This window comes from Gopherus evgoodei, chromosome 2 (assembly GCF_007399415.2).
Source record: "Gopherus evgoodei ecotype Sinaloan lineage chromosome 2, rGopEvg1_v1.p, whole genome shotgun sequence".
Classification (NCBI taxonomy): domain Eukaryota; kingdom Metazoa; phylum Chordata; order Testudines; family Testudinidae; genus Gopherus; species Gopherus evgoodei.
Window position 1 is genome coordinate 80,165,963 of NC_044323.1, and position 21,477 is coordinate 80,187,439.

General features: G+C 43.6%; 1 protein-coding gene across 3 annotated transcripts in view; it reads left to right on the forward strand.

The window, feature by feature from the left end:
- The window catches only part of DNAJC13 (DnaJ heat shock protein family (Hsp40) member C13), a 106,460-nt gene that overhangs the window by 25,979 nt on the left and 59,004 nt on the right, over positions 1–21,477 (forward strand). For all 3 annotated transcript variants that reach the window (XR_003998858.1, XM_030551106.1, XM_030551107.1), the window contains exons 4-18: positions 658–807; positions 2,102–2,143; positions 3,986–4,186; positions 5,244–5,450; positions 5,548–5,643; positions 6,029–6,120; positions 7,485–7,651; positions 7,764–7,843; positions 7,925–8,094; positions 10,875–10,974; positions 11,338–11,445; positions 12,453–12,608; positions 13,298–13,354; positions 14,829–14,950; positions 15,861–15,936. Coding sequence is in view for 2 of the 3 variants with exons in the window: in XM_030551106.1 (XP_030406966.1) it covers positions 658–807; positions 2,102–2,143; positions 3,986–4,186; positions 5,244–5,450; positions 5,548–5,643; positions 6,029–6,120; positions 7,485–7,651; positions 7,764–7,843; positions 7,925–8,094; positions 10,875–10,974; positions 11,338–11,445; positions 12,453–12,608; positions 13,298–13,354; positions 14,829–14,950; positions 15,861–15,936 (1,824 nt within the window). In the remaining variant the exon portion in view is untranslated. The remainder of the gene's footprint in view (positions 1–657; positions 808–2,101; positions 2,144–3,985; positions 4,187–5,243; positions 5,451–5,547; positions 5,644–6,028; positions 6,121–7,484; positions 7,652–7,763; positions 7,844–7,924; positions 8,095–10,874; positions 10,975–11,337; positions 11,446–12,452; positions 12,609–13,297; positions 13,355–14,828; positions 14,951–15,860; positions 15,937–21,477) is intronic.

A 21,477-nucleotide genomic window follows, 5' to 3' on the forward strand; every position in this document is an offset into this window, starting at 1 on the left:
ATAGGCTTGCTCAGTCAAATTGTCCTTTTACATGCTAAAGAAAAGTAGCTGATGCAATAGCTAATAGTTTAAACTGTGAGTTGGTGGCTTTAGAAGCTTGTATAGTCCTCTTAGTTTTGTTACACAACAGAACTAAAATAGTTACTTAGTAAAACAATCTCTTTCAACTTCCCTTTTTTTCTTGTGTGTCTCCTATGTCAGGACTATTTGACAGTTCTTGTGTCCCTGAAAAGAATCACTGCAGAGCAGAGATCTGCAGGGTCACAAATTTTACCAAACTTTGCTCTATTCCTCCATCCTTCTTTGCTTGGATCCTTGTGCTTGAATTGTTAGCTTTTTTTTTTTTTAAACTTTTTTGAATTCCTAGCAGAGAGTGACTGCATTGAGCTTCCTCATCAAATTTGAATTACACATAAAACAAATGTGTATGCTGCTTGTTAATGCCCCTATTTAGTTACGGTGTACGTTTATATTAGTCACAAACTAGAGTGGGTTTTGTTATAACCTTAATTGTTTTTAACAATTTAAGACCTCTTATAAAGAGACCAAAAGTACAAATATACCCTTCAATACCTGTTTCACTACATTTGGATATAAAAGATTCTATTTCTTACCTTAAGGTAATTTGATAAGTTTCTATTAATTTGTTTACCTTAGTGGCCTTATGGAGATATTTGTAGTATCGGTCCTGTTGGAAAGGGACAAGGAACAGAATTCAGCCTCACCTTTCGTAAGGGGAGTGGAAAGAAGTCTGAAACTCTTAAGTTTTCTACAGACCATAGAACAGAACTCATTACGGAAGCACTGGTAAGAACTAGTTATTTGGCTGTTCAACCAGTTTAAGATACATTTACTGTATTGTTACACTATTATTAGATGTAAAAATGTTCACTTTGTATTTTGTGTGATTAGAAGGAAAGTTGCTGTGCTTATATTAAAATATATATTCATTTACTTGGCCTATGGTGTTCATTGAAATAACTTGAAGACTCCAATTTACTGAATGTGTTAGACTGGTGATACTTAGACCTCAGCGGTTTAGGAGCCAAATTAGTGACCAGTATTACCCAAAAGGGCCACAGTAGTGTGCATGTTTCATTTACTATAGTCCTAAATATTAATCCAAGTTGATAACTTAATTGGTTAATAACCAGGGGTGAAAGTAACTTAAATCTCTTATTGGTATGCAGTGCTGCCAAGCCCCTGGGCATGGTGGGAGAGGCCTGGTTCTGGGCCCCCAAAGGGGCAGGCCCTCAGGTGGAAGGGGCGGGGCCAGTGGTGCTGGAACAATTTTTAGGGTGGGAGTGCTGAGCTGTGCCTGCTCCTTCCCCTGTCCACACCCCTCATCGCCCCAGGCTGGGATTGCAGCTGGAGGTGGTTGTGGAGCCCCAGACCAGGGTCAGGAAAGGGGGCCGGGACCGTGGATGGCAGCAGAGGGGCTGGTGAGTGAGGAGATGGCACCACACTGGGTGAGGGGCCACACTGGGTGCAAAGCCTGAGGGGGTGATGCAGTATCCTCTGCACCCATACTTCCCGCACCTATGGGTGGGGCTGGGGGCCAGCCTTCCCCCAACCAGCCCTTCAGCATTGCCTGGCCTGCATTATCTGGGGCTCCAGCTATTGTCACAGTGGCCAGGATCCCTGAGCCCTTTTAAATCACCTGGCCTCAGGGCAGATGCCCCTTTTGCCCCTGCCGCAGCAGCAGTTTAACATCAGCTGTGTAGCAGCCTGTACCAGAGGCCGCTTTCTTACCGGTACACGGTACTAGCTTACTTTCACCTCTGTTAATAACACAGTAAAAGCATTTGTAGTGATTAATAATTAAATTGCATAGTGTTTTAATATCACATGCTGCAGGAGAAGCATTAAAGAGGTACTTGCGGCTTGTGAGCCTCCATCTGCATATCGCTGCATTGTTCACTACCAATGAACATATGTTTTTATATAAAACAAATGGCGCACATTAAATATACAACTCTTTAAATCTTTACTTTTGGGATAGTCTAAAACTTACTCGAGTCACTCTGGAATAATTAGAGCAATGAATTATTTTCTCACTGAAATCACAGTAACAACTTGTTTTTCATTCTCCTTTTTACAGAGATTCAGAACAGACTTTTCAGAAGGAAAAATCACAGGAAGGGCAAGTATCTGGCCTGTCTGTATTGGATTACAAATCCATTCATTTCATATTTACAAACACTGTAAAAACAGACTTTAATTTCTAGTTGACCATGTCCCTTTATATTTTAAATAGTTATGGCTACCTACTACACCTAAATCTGAATTTCCTGCCAATTTTGTAGCTTTGCAGTTTTTTTCTTTTAAGTGTTGTGAGATGAACAATATGGGAGAACTCTCTCCATATAGAGCAAAGAGGTAATAGGTAACTGCACAAACTGGAAAAAATGTACTTATGTCACTTCAAGGGTTGCTACCAAGTTACTTATGTGGCGTAGCCATAATAGACAGACTACAGAAGTGTGGATCTATTTCAAAAATCACTTTAAAAGGAGATTGAATATTATTAATTAGAAATAGTTGAAATTAAAGTGAAGTTATCAGAACACTGTTCAGCAAAGTCTTGTGTTTGAAAGTAAATGAGTAGTAGCACTTTTGGGAGGACTTCACTGCTAGTCACTGTGAAAGGGGGGGAAAAAGAGATAATTCTTGGTGTATAGTGGGAGTAGGGGAAGACTTCCAGGCATATTTTCTCAGACACTTATGCAGAGAGCATGAAAGAGCTTCCTGGAAACTACTACTGAATCTCTGTAGTAAGTCAGTTTTATGAGATTTATGCATTTAACACCCACACCTTGACACTTGGTTTCACATCCACTGGTCTCCCTGGAATGCATCTAAATAGATCTTCTGTCTTCATGGCTTTGTTCATTTATATCCATTTGAGTGTCTAGAAGCCTATTACCATTCTAGGGCTATACCACAAAGGACTTTTCTGAAGTGATACTTTATTAAACAAGAATTCCATAGCACTGTTATAGAACAATCAAGATTCTAATGACTGAAATGTGTTGGGGATTCCCAATCTAAGGCTGTCTACGCTGTATTGTAAGCCCAGGGTTCGTGGGACTTGAGTCAACTGACCCATGATGGGGAACCCTGGGCTTGTGTCTACATAGTATTTAAACCCTACATTTAAGACTCTTCTAACCCATGCTAAAACCTAGGGCTCTGGCATCTGGCAGTGTGCAGACCCAAGTCAAGGTAACCATATGCCAGAATCTCTAGTGTCCCCTGCAGAATGTGGCCTCTCTAGCCCTACCACCGTGGTGCACTGTGGGAAAACTTTATTGCCTATCCTGCACTTTACAGGAAGCTTGAACAGATCACCCAACCCAGGAGGCTCTCTGATAGTGTGCTTGCAGAGCAGTGATGAGAATAACACTGACCTGAGCTGCTCCTGTTCACCAAGGGGGTTAACTTCAGTTCTCCAAGTGGATTGCAGATTGTTAGGATAGTTGTCCCCATGGAATTGTCATACTTCTGGATGACTCCCAGGACCTGAGTCAAGCAGGGCTGCGGCGACACTGCAGAGCAATAGAGCTTGGACCCTGGGTTCCATCTGGACTCTAGCATGGGTGGTCCTGCCCTGCAGGATCTCGGGACCCTGGGTCCGAACACTGGGTTAGCACTATTTCAGTGTAAATGGGGGCTGGAGGGGATGGCAGATACATGAGCCCAGGCTCAGGTCTTGTAGTGTGAATATCCGGTAAGTGAACAGTGTGTCAGAACTGAGTTAAGGTTATATCAGTTACAATGTAATCAATAAACTTGAAGGTCAGGAGGTAAAGATAGGTCAAACCATGCTGTGCTGTCATGGCTTTCAGATTTATTTGGGAAAACTTGCTTGATCATATGAAACCATCTCAAATTAAAGAACTGTTTATGTGTAGATGTAGTCCTCAGAAGGTGAAGAAGTCTTTTTGGTTGTCTCCGGACTTAACAGCAGTTTCTTCTTCCATAGAGATACAACTGCTATAAGCATCATTGGAGTGAGACGAGAAAACCTGTGATTCTGGAAGTGACTCCTGGAGGGTTTGATCAGATTAATCCTGCAACTAATAAAGTCCTGTGTTCCTATGACTACAGAAATATTGAAGGCTTTGCTGATCTCTCTGACTATCAGGGAGGTTTTGCTATACTTTATGGAGGATTTAGTAGATTGGTGAGTATTATAACATTTTATGCATATGCATATAAAGTTGTGAGAAGTTTTACATAGCCTCACATTTCTTATTCGGTTTATCTCATTCTCTTTCCTGGAAGTTCAAATCACTACTATGGCAGATACTAAATAGCTTGTAGATTGAGTAGTTTGATAAGTTCAACAGGGCCAATTATACAACATTTAATATTGGTAGTGTTGTAGTCATGTTGGTCCTAGGATATGAGAGTGACATTGGGCCAACTTCCATGGGTGAAAGAGACAAGCTTTTGATCTCCACAGACTTTGGAAGCTGCTTTCATCAACAGAAGTTGGTTCAATAAAACATTTAATATGGAATTCTGCCCAAGTCTCCTTGAGTACTAACCGGGAGACTGGTGGTTGTTTGCCTGTGTATAAACTTGAGTGGAACAAGTTAAAATGAGGGAGCAGAGAACCCATGCAGCTATGCACAATTAAAATAAAAATCCTAAGCCACTCATTGTGAACTACACTGCAAGCAGCTGAATGGTCTGCAGCAAAACAAGATAGCTCTGCAGTAGGAATTCCCTTAAACTTAGATACCTCTACATCAGTGCTGCTGCAATTAAATGTTGTAATTTTTCTATTTATTAAAGAGGGAAACATGAGTTAAGCTATTCGAGACACACTTAGTGTCTTATTTCTTGTTTACAAAAAAATTACAATGGCTGTTAGCAACTTCTATATAATACTTTATTTCTGATTATTTTAGGAAAATGCCTTCACTTAAAATATTTTTATAACCATTTTAACTAGTGAAGTCAGGTTACAAACTGCTGTGGAGAAATGTGAATTCTTTATTGTCATAGTATTTCCAGTTGTGTGGAGTGGGGGAAAGTATGCCATTTGTCAAGTTAACAACATTTACTAGTAAATGATACTAATAAAAAAAAAAATCAGACTGCCATGCAATATAAACAAGTCAGCTTTTTTAAAACTATTAAACTTTAAGTCTGTGAGCTGATTACACCTGCTGTTCAGTTTTTCTAATTTTTTGTGTTAAACTTACCTAAATATCTCTTCCTAAAATTTGCAGCACATGTTTGCATCTGAACAAAGGGAAGAAATTATCAAAAGTGCAATAGAACATGCTGGCAATTACATAGGCATCTCCCTCCGAATAAGGAAAGAACCTTTAGAATTTGAGCAATACTTGAGCCTTCGCTTTGGGAAATACAGCACTGATGAGTCTGTCACATCTTTAGCAGAATTTGTTGTTCAAAAAATAACACCTAGACATTTGGTAAGGTCTACAAACTTAGACTACATCTTATTTGTTTGATTTATTAGGTGGCTAAAAAAGAGGTCCCCTTTTCTAACATGTTCGTCCTTTCTTTAAGGAACCTGTGAAAAGAGTATTAGCCCTTACAGAAACTTGCTTAGTAGAGCGGGATCCTGCTACTTATAATATTGTGACACTGAAACCTCTAGGAGAGGTAGGTGACAATCCTGTTTAGAATAATAAATTTGACTATTAAAATGCAGCATTGTATAGTGCTACTGCAACATGACTATTAAAACTGAGGTTCATTCTGTCAGACCCGTTTTCTAAAGATACAGAAACCATTCTTGGGATTCATTTTGAAAAAACACAAACCAAAAAGCCGACAAAACAAATTCTAGGAAGTTCTGATTACACTTGCATTTCTTCTTTTTGGGGGTGGGGGGAAGGGGAGCGGGTGTGTCACTTCCTTTAAACTTGAGTTTATATTGTAACATTGAGCATTTGGCTCAACAGTTCACCTCCTGAGTACATGAGAATTGCATTAAATGCTTCCTATAAGTATGGTGGTCTCTTATTACATGGCTTCTTCTTTTTAGGTATTTGCACTAGTATGTGATTGTGAAAATCCACAGCTTTTTACTATTGAATTTATCAAGGGACAAATCCGAAAATATTCTTCAACAGAGAGGTATTTTTTAAAAGTTTTATTGATTAATGGGAAATCAGTTGAATGACAAAAATATTATGTAAGCTGTGTGAAGTTAAAAATAACACCTTCAAGGACCAAATTCAGACTCACTTCATTCAAAGCCTGCTTTCAACTCTGTGGCTTGCCCCCTGAAGATGCCTGTACTACCTCAGACAGATACCATGTGACATCTCCCCATATGTCATCTGCTTCTCACTTAAATTTGTGAACTCCTTGGTGTTCCATATCTACCTGCTTTCAGTAAATGGGATTGTGGAAGAAACTAAAAATTACACTACACTTATATTATCCCATACAGGTAAATAGTTATTGAGGGTCAATTAGAAATATACATTTTGTCCACTCGGTGTCAAGTTTTTGAAAAATTTTGTAGTTAGACATGCTGATTAAACAAACTGGAGTGTTAGGAACTAGGTCGATTAGAGGAGAGAGACAGTATTAACAGGCTCTAGCTTGAGAAACTTGTATTGATTGAAAGCTAATATATTAAATCTAGATGTTTAGCTGGTATCCATGTGCTAAACTGTTTTTAGTGTCTGGACTGAGTTGGTTTTCCTCTTTTCTCCCCCGCTTCTCCTCTTTGTCCGTCCGTCATACCTGAACGGATTAAATGTGGCTGAGGGTATCCTGTAGAGTAGTGGTGTCACCCTTATTACACAAGAGGGTCATAAACCTAAGTACATCCTTGCGTGGGCCAAAGAGATTCTACATATTAAGATTTAAAGTAATGTATATTGATTTTATATTTTAAGTTCAGCTTATTTTGTATCTGTTTAGATAGACAATACTTGTACATAGAAACAGCCTATTTTCACTCTTGTGTAAACTAAAATGATGTAAGCATGACAGCAGAATGCTGAGTGAGTTGCTAGTATATTGTGTGGAAGCAGGCTGTGGGCCTTATGAAATGCTCTGGTGGGCTGTGAATGGTCCTTTGATTGTAGAGCAAGGTGCTTGTATGCAGAAAATAAAAACAAAAGTAGCACATGCAAGGGTGGGGTGGGGGGAAGGCCAGACAAATGTAGTTTAGCTGAAATACTACTTTCCCTATCATACTACACTCATCCACTATCACTTTACATATCTGCTTATTGTTAGTGGAAGAGTTCCGCTATAGTTTGTCATGTTATTGGGTTCATGCAGTTTATATTTGGTAACATTGCAAACTTTAAAAATGTGGAAAACATTGATCTATGTGAATTCAAGTAGAAATCTTGGGCACACGTATGTACGGTTCAGTTAGTGTGCTCAACTTTTTTCTTATAACAATTATAATTTTCCAGTTAAGTGCCTAAATAAATTCACAGGGTAATAAGTGTCTAAACATGTTTCTGTCTTCTCAGAGATTCCCTGTTAGCTAGCTTGCTGGATGGAGTAAGAGCCTCTGGCAATAGAGATGTGTGTGTGAAAATGACCCCAACACACAAAGGCCAGCGCTGGGGATTGCTGAGCATGCCTGTAGATGAGGAAGTAGAGAGCCTTCACCTCCGGTTTTTAGCTGCTCCTCCAAGTAAGTTCAGCTTTTACTGCAGTTCAAAGAACGTTTTTTTTTATATAGCACAACAGATCTCTAAGCCATTTAAAATCTATAACTCCCAACTACATTTTATTTCTCATTGCAGATGGTAATTTTGCAGATGCTGTGTTCAGGTTCAATGCTAACATCTCATACAGTGGAGTTCTGCATGCAGTAACACAAGATGTAAGAATTAATTCTCTGCCCAACCTCTTACAGTTTTTTGTTACTTTATACAAGTATTAATGGTTCTTCCTCCTTAACCAGGGTCTGTTCTCTGAAAACAAGGAGAAACTGATTAATAATGCCATAACAGCATTACTGTCTCAAGAGGGGGACATTGTAGCATCTAATGCAGAACTTGAAAGCCAGTTCCAAGCTGTGAGACGACTAGTTGCTTCAAAAGCTGGCTTCCTTGCCTTTACTCAGCTTCCGAAGTGAGTATTTAAGCTGATAGCGGGAAACTGTTCTAAAGACTTGTATTCACTAGTCTCCTTGAAACGTTGAGTCTGAGTTGAGGTTGGGATCATCCATAATTGCTGAGGCATCGGGGGAAAAACTTTTTATAAAGTAGCAGTTTCATGTATGTAAGACTATAAGGTTGATGGTACTGGATCACCTGATCGTGTAAACTGCATATTGCTGACGGTTTCTGAATTAGGGGTTCTCAGCACTAAGATTTTTAGCATTCCCAGCTATTTAGTTCTGCTTTTAAGTTATAATGTTATAGTATATGTTAAAACACTCAGAACTGATCTTTTTTCATTGAAAGAACAAATGCGGTGGTTTAATCTAGGGGTAGTCGATGGAACGCCAGATGCTATTGAACGAACTCCAAAATCTTTATTTACTATTTTTCATTATTGTCTGTTTTTCGCTGGAGTCTGGACCTTGACTATATGTTCACCAAGAAATTTGGACCTTGACGAAAAAATAGACTACCTCTGGTTTAATCTTTCTGGTGACACATCAGCTGCAAATTCCATACATTCCACAGGGGATAGAAGGTGCAGTGGGCACCAAGCTTAATGTAAAGTCAGTTACACCTTAAATTACATGCATTAGAGAAGCAAAAAGTAAGATGTGAAGGAAGTAGGTTTTGCGATATTGCTCATTGCCAATTTGTAGAACTCATGGTACATACTCATAATTGGCTTAAAGATGCAATCTGGAAACCTTTTGACTGACTTTCTGAAGAAATTGTGCATGTCTTGTTCACTTTCACAATTAGTCTACTTTTGTAAAAATGAAGTCAGTTCAGCCTTCATTATATATGTTAAGGGTATGTGTGGCGTTTAGAAGATTATTGTGAAGAAATTTTATAAATAAAAAAAAATCGGGCAAATTAAATTAGCTATACTTACTTTTTTTTTTCTTGAACTGGATTCTCTAATGCCCCCAAAAAATCAATCTATTGTAAACTTTTCACTGGTCATGTAAAGTTATTTCCTTTGTTGTGCATATAGTAAGGACAGACTTACTAAAACTACCATTATGTCAGACTTTGACCTCTGACTTTGGGCTTTTGGACTCAGCTTTCTTTTGGCCATAATGTACATTGTTTAGTTGTAATGAAAGAAAATGAAAATATGTAGGGAGAGGTCCTCTAAAGACTTGTATATATGAGGAGTTACACCCCAGGCTGCTCCACACTAAGTTTACCCCACACCATCCTGCTGGGCTCTAAGAGTATGTTTGCACAGCAACTGGTCGCCCATGACTGGCTGGTGTTAGCTGACTCAGGCTCATGGGGCTCAGGCTTCAGTGCTGTTTCACTGCTGTATAGACTTCTGGGCTTGTGTTGTAGCTTGGGTGCTAGGACCCTGCAGCATAGGAGGGTCCCAGAGCTTGGGCTCCAGCCAGAGCCCAGAAGTCTACACAGCAGTGAAACAGCCCTGCAACACGAGCCAGAGTTGGCTGGCATGGGCCAGTTGCAGTTATCTCTTTGCTGTGTAGACATATCCTAACGGTCTATGTAGATCCTGCTGTTGCACACTAAAGATTATGTAGTGCACTTCGATCTACTCCCATTTCAAAGCAGAGTAGATAAAAGTGTACTGCATAATCTTTTTAGTGTGCAGCAGAAGGTTCCATGCAGATGCTTAGGCCTTGTATGTAGTATGGCTTAAGTCAGTGTAAATGATGTTGCTCAGGGATGTGAAAACCACACCTTGAACAATGTAAGCTGCACCAATTTAGTGTGGTGTAGACACCACTTCATTGGGGGAGATGCTGTCCTGCTGACATAGCTTCTGTCTCTCATTGAGGTGGAATAATTAGGTCAACAGGAGAGTGCTCTCCCATTGGCGCAATGTGTCTTCACCTGATGCTGTGCAACGGTTCCAATGTCACGTGGTAGTGAAAAAAAACAAGCCATTAGTATGCAGCAGGCTAGTGTGAGGTAGACTCGGGGCCAGCTCCAAGTTTGTGGTGTGTTTTTTTTGTTTTGTGTTTTTGTTTTTTGTTTTGTTTTGTTTTTTGCTGCCTCAAGCAAAAAAATTCCCCCCACCCCAACTCCACCCTTTCCCATTCCAACCTCTTCACCACATCCCCAGCCCTGTCTCCTCTCCCGGGCATGCTGCATTATCCCTCCCTCCCCAGGCTTGTCTGGGAGGGAGCAGGCAGAGGTGAGCTGGGGGGGGAGCGGTTCCTCCACACCCCCTCATCCCCCCCTGGTTACTTCCTGCGGCCCTCCCTACCCCCCCCCCCCCCCCCAACAGCTGATATGCACCACAAGCCTGGGAGGGAGCCGGGAGAAATGAAGCGGCAGCATGCTTGGGGGAGCAGGTGGCAGTGGAGCGGAGGTGAGCTGGGTCAGGGGTTGTTGCTCTGCGCGCTCCCCCCTCCCCCCGGTTACTTCCTGCGGCCCTTCCCTTACTCCCCACTGCTGCAGCTCACTTCCGCTCAGGGCCAGCTCCTGGCTTTTTGTGCCCCAAGCGCGCAAAAAAAACAAACAAAGGAGCCAGCGTGCCGCCCCTTGGAAAGTGCTGCCCCAAGCACATGCTTGGAGCGCTGGAGCCTAGAACCGGCCCTGGGTAGACTTATACTCCAGCTTGCCACATACTAACAGTTCATATAGACAAGCCCTAAATTCTGAGTTAGCTGCTCAAAGGTTCTTGATATCAAAGGCTTTTTAAAAAGAGCTCTTGATACACTTACTTTTTAGGTAAGTGCACTTGCAATATCCATTTTAAATGACCTTTTTTTCTCGTGACAGATTTCGGGAACGTCTAGGAGTAAAGGTGGTGAAAGCTCTTAAAAGAAACAATGATGGAGTAACACATGCTTCTATTGACATGCTGTGTGCTCTCATGTGTGTAAGTGTTTAACTCATTATGTTACAGAATAGGATATTTCCTATTTTGAAATGATTAAATATGTGAATTGCAAGATGCTGAAAATGGGGGTTTGTGTGGAAAGTGTAGTGCATGCCTAACTTGCAGTGTACATAGGATATCCAGTAGTATCACATGAGTAGACTGTCATGGTTATTTAGAAGTAGAAACAGGATTCACTCTCATAACTAGCTTGTTTTCCTTTTGTCACGAGTCCACTGTTTGTATTAAATTTTGGTAGACTGTAGCTTCATTCAGCTACATCAAAAGACTTGTGCAGATCTTTAAGTTTAGTTCAAAGGCTGAACTATGACTGCATTTGTGAATGCTTTCTTTATCACATAGCCTATGCATGATGATTACGACTTGAGGCAAGAGCAGCTGAACAAAGCTTCCCTTCTTTCTTCAAAGAAGTTTCTGGAAAACTTATTAGAGAAATTTAATTCTCATGTGGTAAGTCATAGATTAAGGCATAGTTCATGGGGAAAAAGTACTGAAATATTAAAGGTTGAGGGTTTGACAGGTCATATATAGCAAGTCCTTTAAAGTAAGCTTGTGCACATCTTTGCCATAAGAGAAGTTTGCACTCATGGCTCAAATGCAAAAATATATCTAATTGATACTGAGACTGGTGTTCAGTCAGTTTGTATCTGGGGAAATCAGAATGAAACTGCTCTCTCCACAGACTCTGAGAGCAAGTCTGCGCTGCCCTAAGGGCATATGAATAGCAGTGTTCACCAAAGTGCTATGCTGTAACTCCCCTGTATGGATGCTGAAGGTGTGAATTGAAAGGTCCTGAGTTACCAAAGAGGACTAAATTTATTGATAACTCAGAACCTTTAAGTTTGTGCCTGCAGCATCCATGTAGAGGAGTCACAGTGCGGCATTTTGGTGCTATCCAGACCCCCCCCTTGTGCAAAATGCAGGGCAGTGTAGACATGCCATAAGAGGGCTCTCATTAAAAAAAACCTAATGTGTTCAGCCTAATATAGGCAGAAAAGCATTCCTGTTAAACCAGTCCTTTCCAACAGAACAACCTTGTGCAAGGACTCTAAAAGGACGACTTAAAAACTATAACTCCTCTGATCTGTAGCGCTCTGATTTTATTTGAGCTCTTTTGGCCCCCCCCCTCCCCCCCCCCGAAAAAAAAAAAACAACAACTTCCTTTCAACTCTGTTCAGATGACTCGCTGCTGCTGTGAAGCATGATATAATGAATCCTTTGTGGGATGCTCTGTAAACTTTTTTGTTTTGCCACACTAAAATAATGGCAATGGTTTTTATCTTTATGTATTTGAAATACTGCTATTTATTAGCTACAAATGGGATGCAGGTAAGAGTGGTGGGGGAAATGACCTGTGCTCCTTTTGTAGCTCAAGGACAATAATCAAAAATCTTTACTTAAGATTTTAAAACCAGCTGCTATGATTAAAATTCTTACATGCTTCATTTAAATTTCAGGATCATGGGACAGGTGCCCTTGTTATTAGTTCACTTCTGGACTTCCTTACATTTGCCCTCTGTGCTCCGTATAGTGAGACAACTGAAGGGCAGCAGTTTGATATGTTGTTAGAGATGGTAGCATCTAATGGGAGAACCCTCTTTAAGCTCTTTCAGGTGAGACCTTTTTGTTCTCTTAGAACCTCAAGCCCTACCTATGTGCTAGCAGGAAGAGAGGCATTTCAAAAGGGCATGGGCTTCCAGTCACTGTGACCTCTGATTGCAGAGTTCAAAAAGTCTGTGGGGACAATGGCCTTGTGGGATTGTTGCTGGAGGACTCTGTCTGTACTAGTATAAGTAATTCAGCATCCACACAGGCATTTTGCCAGTAGAAGAGTGCTGGTAGAGGGTTTGTGCTGCTCTGGGAACTGGTTTTAATTTGACCAACAGAAGCTCAGGGTTTTGTCAGCAAGATATAAAATTGAACGTGTATGCATATAAGGCTGTTTTAGCAAATGGTAAGTTTTGCCTGTAAAACTTTGTAGTGCGGACCAGGCCAAGAAGAATTGTTTCCATGTCCACTTGATCATTTCAGTTTTTGAAAGTACCCAGAAAACTTCCAGTAGTGCTATTTGCATGACTGGAATACGGACTCTTGTTCATAGGAACAGGTCAGAACTCTTAATTTATTTCAGGGACCCTGAGACTATGCTCCCCAAGAACTATAAAAATTTGGTAATTTTTGACCAGAACTGAATTCAAAATTGCATCCTAGATGAAGTTCAGTTTCCTATCCCTTGAACTGTCTGTTTTCCCATAAAAATTTAAGTTTGTTCTGTTGCTAAATTGTAGCTAACTTTTTTCAGCATCCTTCAATGGCAATTGTAAAAGGAGCTGGTTTGGTTATGAAGGCAATAATAGAGGTGAGATTATTATTTTTTAAATAACAATTACTTTGGGATAGCATGCTGAGAAGTGTTGAATGTGGCTTTATTTCTTTTCTGAATAGGAAAATGGAATCTGCAGCTTGTCAGTAGTAAAAACCAGTTCCAACTTTTCAGTGGTAGATATCCTCAGACTATAGGAATTTTCTTGAATTGAACTATATTTAATACCTTTTGAGGTCCATTGTAGTAAAAATGCAATTATGTGTTGAGCTGTTTGGATATACCTTCTCTAGTAGGAGAAGGATGCTAATGTACTTTCTCCATTGTCAGCCCATTGAAGCTGCCCCCAGGGAGAGGTATGCATATACTAGTTCAAACTGAAATCTCTATGGGCTCCTGGACAAAGGATTTTTTGGATAAATAGACTGGCTTTAAACTGGCTCAAGGCCTTCTTCCTGATTCACCAAATGGACCCTCAGACAGAGGTCCTGCCAAAGTCCTTAGACGAGGGTTGGAAGGAAGGACTGGGCCTACTGAGATCTATAAGACTGGGTGTTCTGAGTTGAAGCTGTGATGTATTTAAAACTAAAAGGAAACCCTTTTGGGTCAGCTGTTTGAGGGACTGCTTCAGTCAGAGCCCATGTTAGGGCTGGGGTAATCTCTGGGAAGTTTATTAGCATGTAAGTAGGTTCTTTTTATTTTTATGTCCTCTGTGTTGCTTTTACATTAGGAATAAAATGGGCTTGCTTAAGAAGAGGCCTTTGATAACTTACAACCATTGACAATCACTCACTCTGTTAGTCTCTGAAAGTAAGCAGGTGGGCTTGGGAAGCCTGCCCTGCTGGGAATAACACAGTGAAGGCAGGGACCTGTGTAGCCTGGAAATAGCCTAGTCAGAAAGGAGTGAGAGGCAGGTCTTCACCCAAGAAAGGCAATTGCTGGGGAGCTGTAAGTCTGAGAGTTGGTGGAAGCCTGAGAGTATATTCCCTCCTCTGGACTACTGTGGAAAATACAAGTGCAGTTGTCCTGAACTGTGAAACACAGCACTGTTAACTAAGTTCAAGTTGCACACTCTGTAACTGATGGTAGTACACAAATAAAAGAATCCAGCTTGTCTTTCAGATCCCAGGTTGAATTTGTGGGGGTAGGTGCTGGGGAGCAAAACATCACTAATTCTAAAATGAGCAAATTTGATGTTACTATAAACATGCCATTTTTTTAGGTTGTAATGGCTATTTGAACTAATGTCTTAAAGCCAATTGGAAAGCTTCTGTTCTTGTGACTTCACTTCAGTTAGAACCTCTGATCCCTGCTGCTGAGATTTCATTTTTTAAAGCTAAGTAGGAGGGTGCCCTGAATAGAAATGCAAAATTAACCATTCAGAATTACCCAAAATGCATATACTTAAATGAGTCAAATAGTCAAAATAGTTTGTAATGAATATTGTAAACTAAAGATAGAACAGCTTAGTTAAGATACTCTCCATAGTAAACTTGTCCTGTTTCCAAAGGAAGGAGATAAAGAGATTGCTACCAAAATGCAAGATCTTGCCCTCAGTGAAGGTGCCTTACCTCGTCATTTACGTACTGCTATGTTTACAATAAGTGCAGATCAAAGGATGCTTACAAATAGGTATGTCAAGTTTTATTTGATATTAATGTGATGGTTAATATTTGCATTATTCATATGTGGGAAAACTGAAATGTGGGAAGCTTCCATTCTTGTTCTAGAAGAATCATTTTTCATTTTAAGCTTAATTTGCATATTTAAATACTACAGGTGAATTACTCTGTTATGACTGGGTGTAGTTTAGACATTTTCTTTGCATTTTAACTGCTTTGCCTAGTAGCACTTCAAATGTGACAGTACAAAATATACAATTTCATAAACAAGATTTCACAACTCACTTCTCTTAAGTTCCTCATACAGTCCAGTTTTAATGTGGCCTTAATAATCAAGATGGCATACATTTCTTTGCTTACTATGCAAGCTGGATGCTTAAACTTTCTTATGGGAATGTATGGAGAGAGGCTACTATTTCCCTAGTACTCTGCTTTTTGAAGTGCCTTCCTCTATTTGTTTAGATCCATGATCTGTTTGACAATGATGAAAGTATAATTTTCACAAAGTATAACTTTAGGCTTATCTACATGGTGCTGGCAAAATGTACCAGAGAGGTGCAATTTGTAAAGCTTTCCAGTGTGGTGGTCTTTAACTGCTCTGTGTAGACACTGCTAGCACACTTTTTAAAAGGTACGTAGTTCATATTAACGTACCTTTTTTTTAGAACGTGCCAGCAGGGTCTGCATGAGGAAGTTACAGAGCAGCATGCTGAAGTGCTTTACAAAAAGGTACCTAGTTGGCATTAATTCTCTTTTTTTTTTTTCATTCTTGCTCTTGTGAACAAAGGGCATCTGAGCATTGGATGTGCTTACAACATAAAACTTTTTTTTTAAATAAGGTAGTACTGAATTCACAATAATTAAACTACTGTTCTGGCCAAGACAACACGAAAAAATTTCTCAATGTCTTCATTTTTCAGACAGCTAAGTAGACATTTAGTGGGCCTTTGGACAGCTGAAAATGCAACTGCAATGAGCTTGCTGAAACGTATTTTGGTAAGTGAGTGATCTACTCTTCTTAAACTCCACTTCTAAATTTATTCTTCGAGAGCTTGCTCATACAGATTCCAATTAGGTGTATGTGCATGTTCGTCGGAAGATTTTTACCCTAGCAACACTCGGTGGGTCGGCTGGGTCGTCCCCTAGAGTGACGCCGGATATATACCCCTGCTGACCCAACGGCCCTTCAGTCCCTTCTTACCGCCCGTGTCGGTCGTTGGAACAGTGGAGTGCAGCTTAGCTGATCTCTACTTCCCTAGCTACTCGTAGTTCTATTACTAATTCTTGTGTATATAGTTATAATTTCTATAGTTGTAGTTAGTTTTATTCGTTCTATAATTAGTGTATATAGTTTAAGGGGAGGGTTCGGGGTTTAGCCCCTTCCCTGCACCCGGTACTGGGGCCCATGCCCGGTTTACCAGGCTTCAAATCGTGCTCGGCCTGCCACAAGCCGATGCCAACGGGAGATCCCCACTCCTCCTGTCTTAAGTGACTCGGGGAAATCCCATCTCTCAGATAATTGCTGGATCTGTAAGGTCTTTAAGCCGAGGACGAAGAAGGAGCGGGACTTTCGTCTCAAACGGTTCCTGATGGAGGCAGCTCTTACTCCTCTGCCCTCAGCACCAAGCGCCGGACAGTCCGCACCAGGGAGAAGCGCTTCTTCGGCACCGGATTGAACTGTACCGCTAAGGCCCCTCTGCACCAACCGTCGCCGGCACAGATATCTGCTCGGCACTGTTCCCTCTCCCCGCGGGTTAAGAAACATAAGACGACTCTGCTTCTGTGCCAGCCGCACCAGAGTCAGAGCACCCACCTAAATTGGACCGTCTGGCACTGACACCTGCCATGGCACCGCCAGCTTCGGCACCGTCTATTCCGGTCCTGCAACGGCTGTCGAGTCTGATGCCTGAAAGCTCTGCGGCACACGCCGTGGTTGAGTTCACTATTCCCTCCATGCTGGAGACTTTCTCCATGGCGAGGGAGCTGATCGCGCTGACGGAGTCTGCGCTGCCTCAACTGCCGGTGCGGGTTATACAATCGATTCGGCAAGCCTGCCCTGCTGAGACCATCCTCGGTTGGCACCGCCGAGAGGCATCGTTCAGCATCTCTGACCCGGTACACTCAGCACCGATCCAGCTCCCAGCACCGCGACTCTTGCAGCTGCTCCAGACATCAAGCGTCGCAATCTCGGTCGACCTCCCGGCATCGCTCTGGTCGCAGGTCCCGGTCTCATTCCTGGTACCGGTATGCCACCCGGTACTGCTCTCCAGTGCTGCAGAGAGAGAGAGAGATCCTTTAGAGATGGGGACCCTTCCCAGAGCTTTTCAGCTCCTCCGTGGCCATCTCGACACACATTGGTGTCATCTTGCGCGGACAGTGCTTCCTATGCACAGGATCGTGATTCAGATGTGCCCAGCCGAGTCTTCCAGGAGACCCAGGCCCAAGAACAAGGACCTCATCAGTGGTCATTTTGGACACCTTGGGCATATCACCAAGCCCAAGGTGTGCCTCCAGTGCCATCATGCGCCGTACCATCGGAACACTGGATGCTGGAGGTGATGGTCAGTCACCCCTCCCCCCCCGCCCCCCACCCGCAGGTATGAAGGAAGCTCCCATGCAGTCAACAGACTCTCAGTTTCCACCTGAGCCTGACGTAGCCCACGCAGGACCCTCTTGTCCCTGGCCTTTCCTCTTCCTCCTCTCCTGATGAAGCAGTGGCGGGGACATCCTCCTTGGGCCCTCCTACAATTGACCTGAGGGCACATCAGGACCTCCTGAGACGCGTGGCCCTGAGTATGAATCTTCAAGTGAAGGAGGTCCCAGAGATAGAGGACCCGGTGGTGGATATTTTGTCAGCTGACACCCCCGCAAGAGTGGCCTTGCCATTCATTCGTACGATCCAGGCAAATGCTGATATCATCTGGCAGTCTCCAGCCTCTATTCTCCCCTGGCCGTGGGCGGTTGAGCGGAAGTACATGGTACCCTCTAAGGGGTACAAGTACCTGTACATGCACCCTGCTCCCTTGTTGTGCAATCAGTCAACGAAAGGGAGCGCCATGGCCAGCAAGCTCCGGCACCAAAATCAAAGGAGTCTAGGCGCATGGACTTATTGGGCTGCAAGGTATACTCTGTGGGGGCCCTCCAACTCAGGGTGGCAAACCAGCAAGCCCTACTTAGCCAGTACAACAACACCTGGGCGGCGGTTGGAAAATTCAGAGTTAGTCCCCCAAGACTCCTTTCAAGAGTTTGCTGCCCTTTTGGAGGAAGGAAAGAAGGTGGTGAGAATTTCTCTCCAGGCCTCACTGGACGCAGCAGACTCCGCAGCAAAAACTCTGGCCTCAGGTATTGCCATGAGGTGAATATCATGGCTTCAGGTGTCAGGCCTTCCACCTGAACTGCAACACACAATACAGGACTTGCCCTTCGATGGCCAATGCCTATTTTCTGAAAAGACTGACCCTAGGCTGCAAAGCCTAAAGGACAACAGGGTGATCATGCGCTCACTCGGGATGCACACACCGGTGACTCAGCGCAAATCCTTCTGTCCCCAACTTCATCGCCCTTACCCCCCCGCCTAGGCCACGAGAGGACTTCGGCAGAAGGCGCGGCTGAGGCAATTGCAGACGGCAGTTGGGACCTCAAGGGGGTCAGAATCAGGATCCCTCCAAACCGCCCACGGGATCCAAACCAAACTTTTGAAGGCATGCCTGAGGACGGTGTACCAGTTGTTTCCCAGGATCCTTCCCCTCCTTTTTACAACCGCCTCTCCCTTTTCCTCCCTGCGTGGACTCAACTACCTTCGGATTGTTGGGTCCTACGCATGGTAGAATTCAGATACCATCTCCAGTTTATTTTGCCCCCTCCATCCTTGTCCCTCTTCAGGGGCCCCCTCATGAGCAATTCCTCTTGCAAGAGGTACGGATGCTCCTTGCCATGGGAGCTATAGAGGAGGTACCAAAGGACTCGAGGGGCAAGGGGTTCTATTCCCGCTATTTCCTAATCCCCAAGGCAAAGGGAGGTCTCAGGCCTATCCTAGACCTGCGAGGACTCAACAAGTTCATAATAAAGTTGAAGTTCCGCATGGTATCCCTGGGGACCATCATCCCAACCTTGGATCCTGGAGACTGGTATGCCGCCCTCGATATGAAGGACATATATTTTCACATTGCCATTTACCCTCTGCACAGACAGTACCTCCGATTTGTGGTCAACTGTCAACATTTCCAATTTACGGTCCTTCTGTTTGACCTCTCTACAGCCCCACGGGTATTCACAAAATGCATGGCTATAGTCGTCTCCTCCCTCTGTCATTGTCAGATACATGTCTTCCTGTATCTCGATTGGCTCATTCGAGGGGCCTCCGAGACTCATGTCACCTGTCATGTGGGCATTGTCAAGGACCTATTCCAGCGACTAGGCCTGATGATCAACATAGAGAAATCCACTCTGGTTCCCACACACAGAATCAAATTCATTGGGGCCATTCTGGACTCCAGTCTCGCCAGGGCCTGCTTACCACAGCCTCGGTTTCAGGTGATGGTATCAATTATACAAGGCCTACAGGACTTCCCGACAATTTTTGCTCGCACTTGTCTCGGCCTCCTGGGTCACGTGGCTGCCTGCGTGTTCGTGACCAAACACTCCAGACTATGTCTCCGTCCCCTTCAAACTTGGCTCTCCTCGGTATACCACCCGAGCAGAAACAGTATAGACATAATCCTCACGATCCCCTTCGAACATCCTAGGCTCCCTGGACTGGTGGTTGATGCTCTCCCTGGTCTGTGCAAGGATGCCATTCCATCTGCCTCAGCCTTCAATGACCCTGACAACGGACGCATCATCTCTCGGCTAGGGTGCCCACCTCGAACATCTCCACACTCAAGGCCTTTGGTCAACTCAGGAACTGGCCTTGCACATTGATGTCCGGGAGCTGAGAGCAGTCCACAAGGCCGTTGTGTCTCAGTGTTCACAGACAACACAACGTCCATGTTTTACATAAACAAGCAGGGAGGAGCACATTCCTGCTCCCGTTGTCAGGAAGCTATTCCACTCTGGACTTCTGCATAGCCCACTCAATAGACCTGATAGCGTCTTTTCTCCCTGGGGTTCGAAACACTCTGGCTTATCAATTTAGCAGATCTTACCTGTCTCACGGGTGGTTGATTCATCCAAAAGTTATCCATTCTGTTTTCCAGAAGTGGGGCTTTCCCCGCATAGACCTCTTCACCTCCCGCGAGAACAGAAATGCCAGATGTTCCACTCCTTCCAAGGTCTCTCCCAGGGCTCGATCTCAGATGCAGTTCTGATACTATGGACGAGCCATCTGCTTTACGCCTTCCCACCATTCCCGCTGGTTCACAGGGTCCTGGTCAAGCTCCTCAGAGAGAGAGCCCACCTCCATCATGATTGCTCCAGCCTGGCCGAGGCAACACTGGTACACCATGTTGCTCGACCTCTCTATAGCCAACCTAATCCCTCTACCTCTTTACCTGGACCTGATAATTCAGGACCATGGGAGACTTCACCCAGACCTGCAGTCTCTTCACCTCACAGCATGGTTACTGCGTGTTTAAGCCAGTCCGAGTTAAGTTGCTCTGCCTTGGTGCAACAAGTGCTCCTAGGTAGTAGGAAACCTTTCACTAGGTTAACATATCTGGCCAAGTGGAAGCGCTTCTCCTGCTGGTGCGGCCAACATAATGTTATTCCCACCAAGGTTCCAGTCCCTACCATCTTGGACCACCTCTGGTCTCTAAAACAGCATGGCCTAGCAGTATCTTCATTAAAGGTGCACTTGGCAGCCATCTCTACCTTCCACCCAGGGGAGAGCAGCCACTCAGTGTTCTCTCACCCCATGGTTTCGAGGTTCCTCAAGGGCTTGGAGCGACTATACCCACAAGTATGTTGCCCTGCCCCAACTTGGGACCTCAGCCTAGTTCTAGCCAAACTTATGACTGCTCCCTTTGAGCCACTAGCAACTGCTCGCTGCTGTACCTGTCCTGGAAGACAGTCTTGCTCGTAGCCATTACATCGGCAAGACGAGTTTCCGAGCTTCAGGCTCTCACGGTGGATTCCACCTCCCCCAATATACAGTGTTTCATAAGGACAAGGTACAATTGCGACCACATCCGGCCTTCCTCCCTAAAGTGGTGTCGGCCTTTCATCTGAACCAGGATATCTTCCTTCCGTTCTTCTTCCCGAAGCCACACTGATCACGCCAGGAGCAGCAACTGCATTCCCTGGACGTCCGTAGGGTGCTCGCATTTTATATCAAGAGAACAAAGCCCTTCTGTAAAACACCACAACTCTTCGTCGTGGTGGCAGACCGGATGAAGGGCCTTCCTGTCTCTTCCCAGAGGATTTCATTCTGGGTGACATCGTGCATCCGCACCTGTTATGACTTGGCTCATGTTCTGATGAGCCACCTTACCGCCCATTCTACCAGGGCCCAGGCTTCATCTGCCGCTTTCCTGGCTCATGTACCCATCCAGGAAATATGTTGTGCAGCTACCTGGTCCTCGGTCCACACCTTTGCGTCAC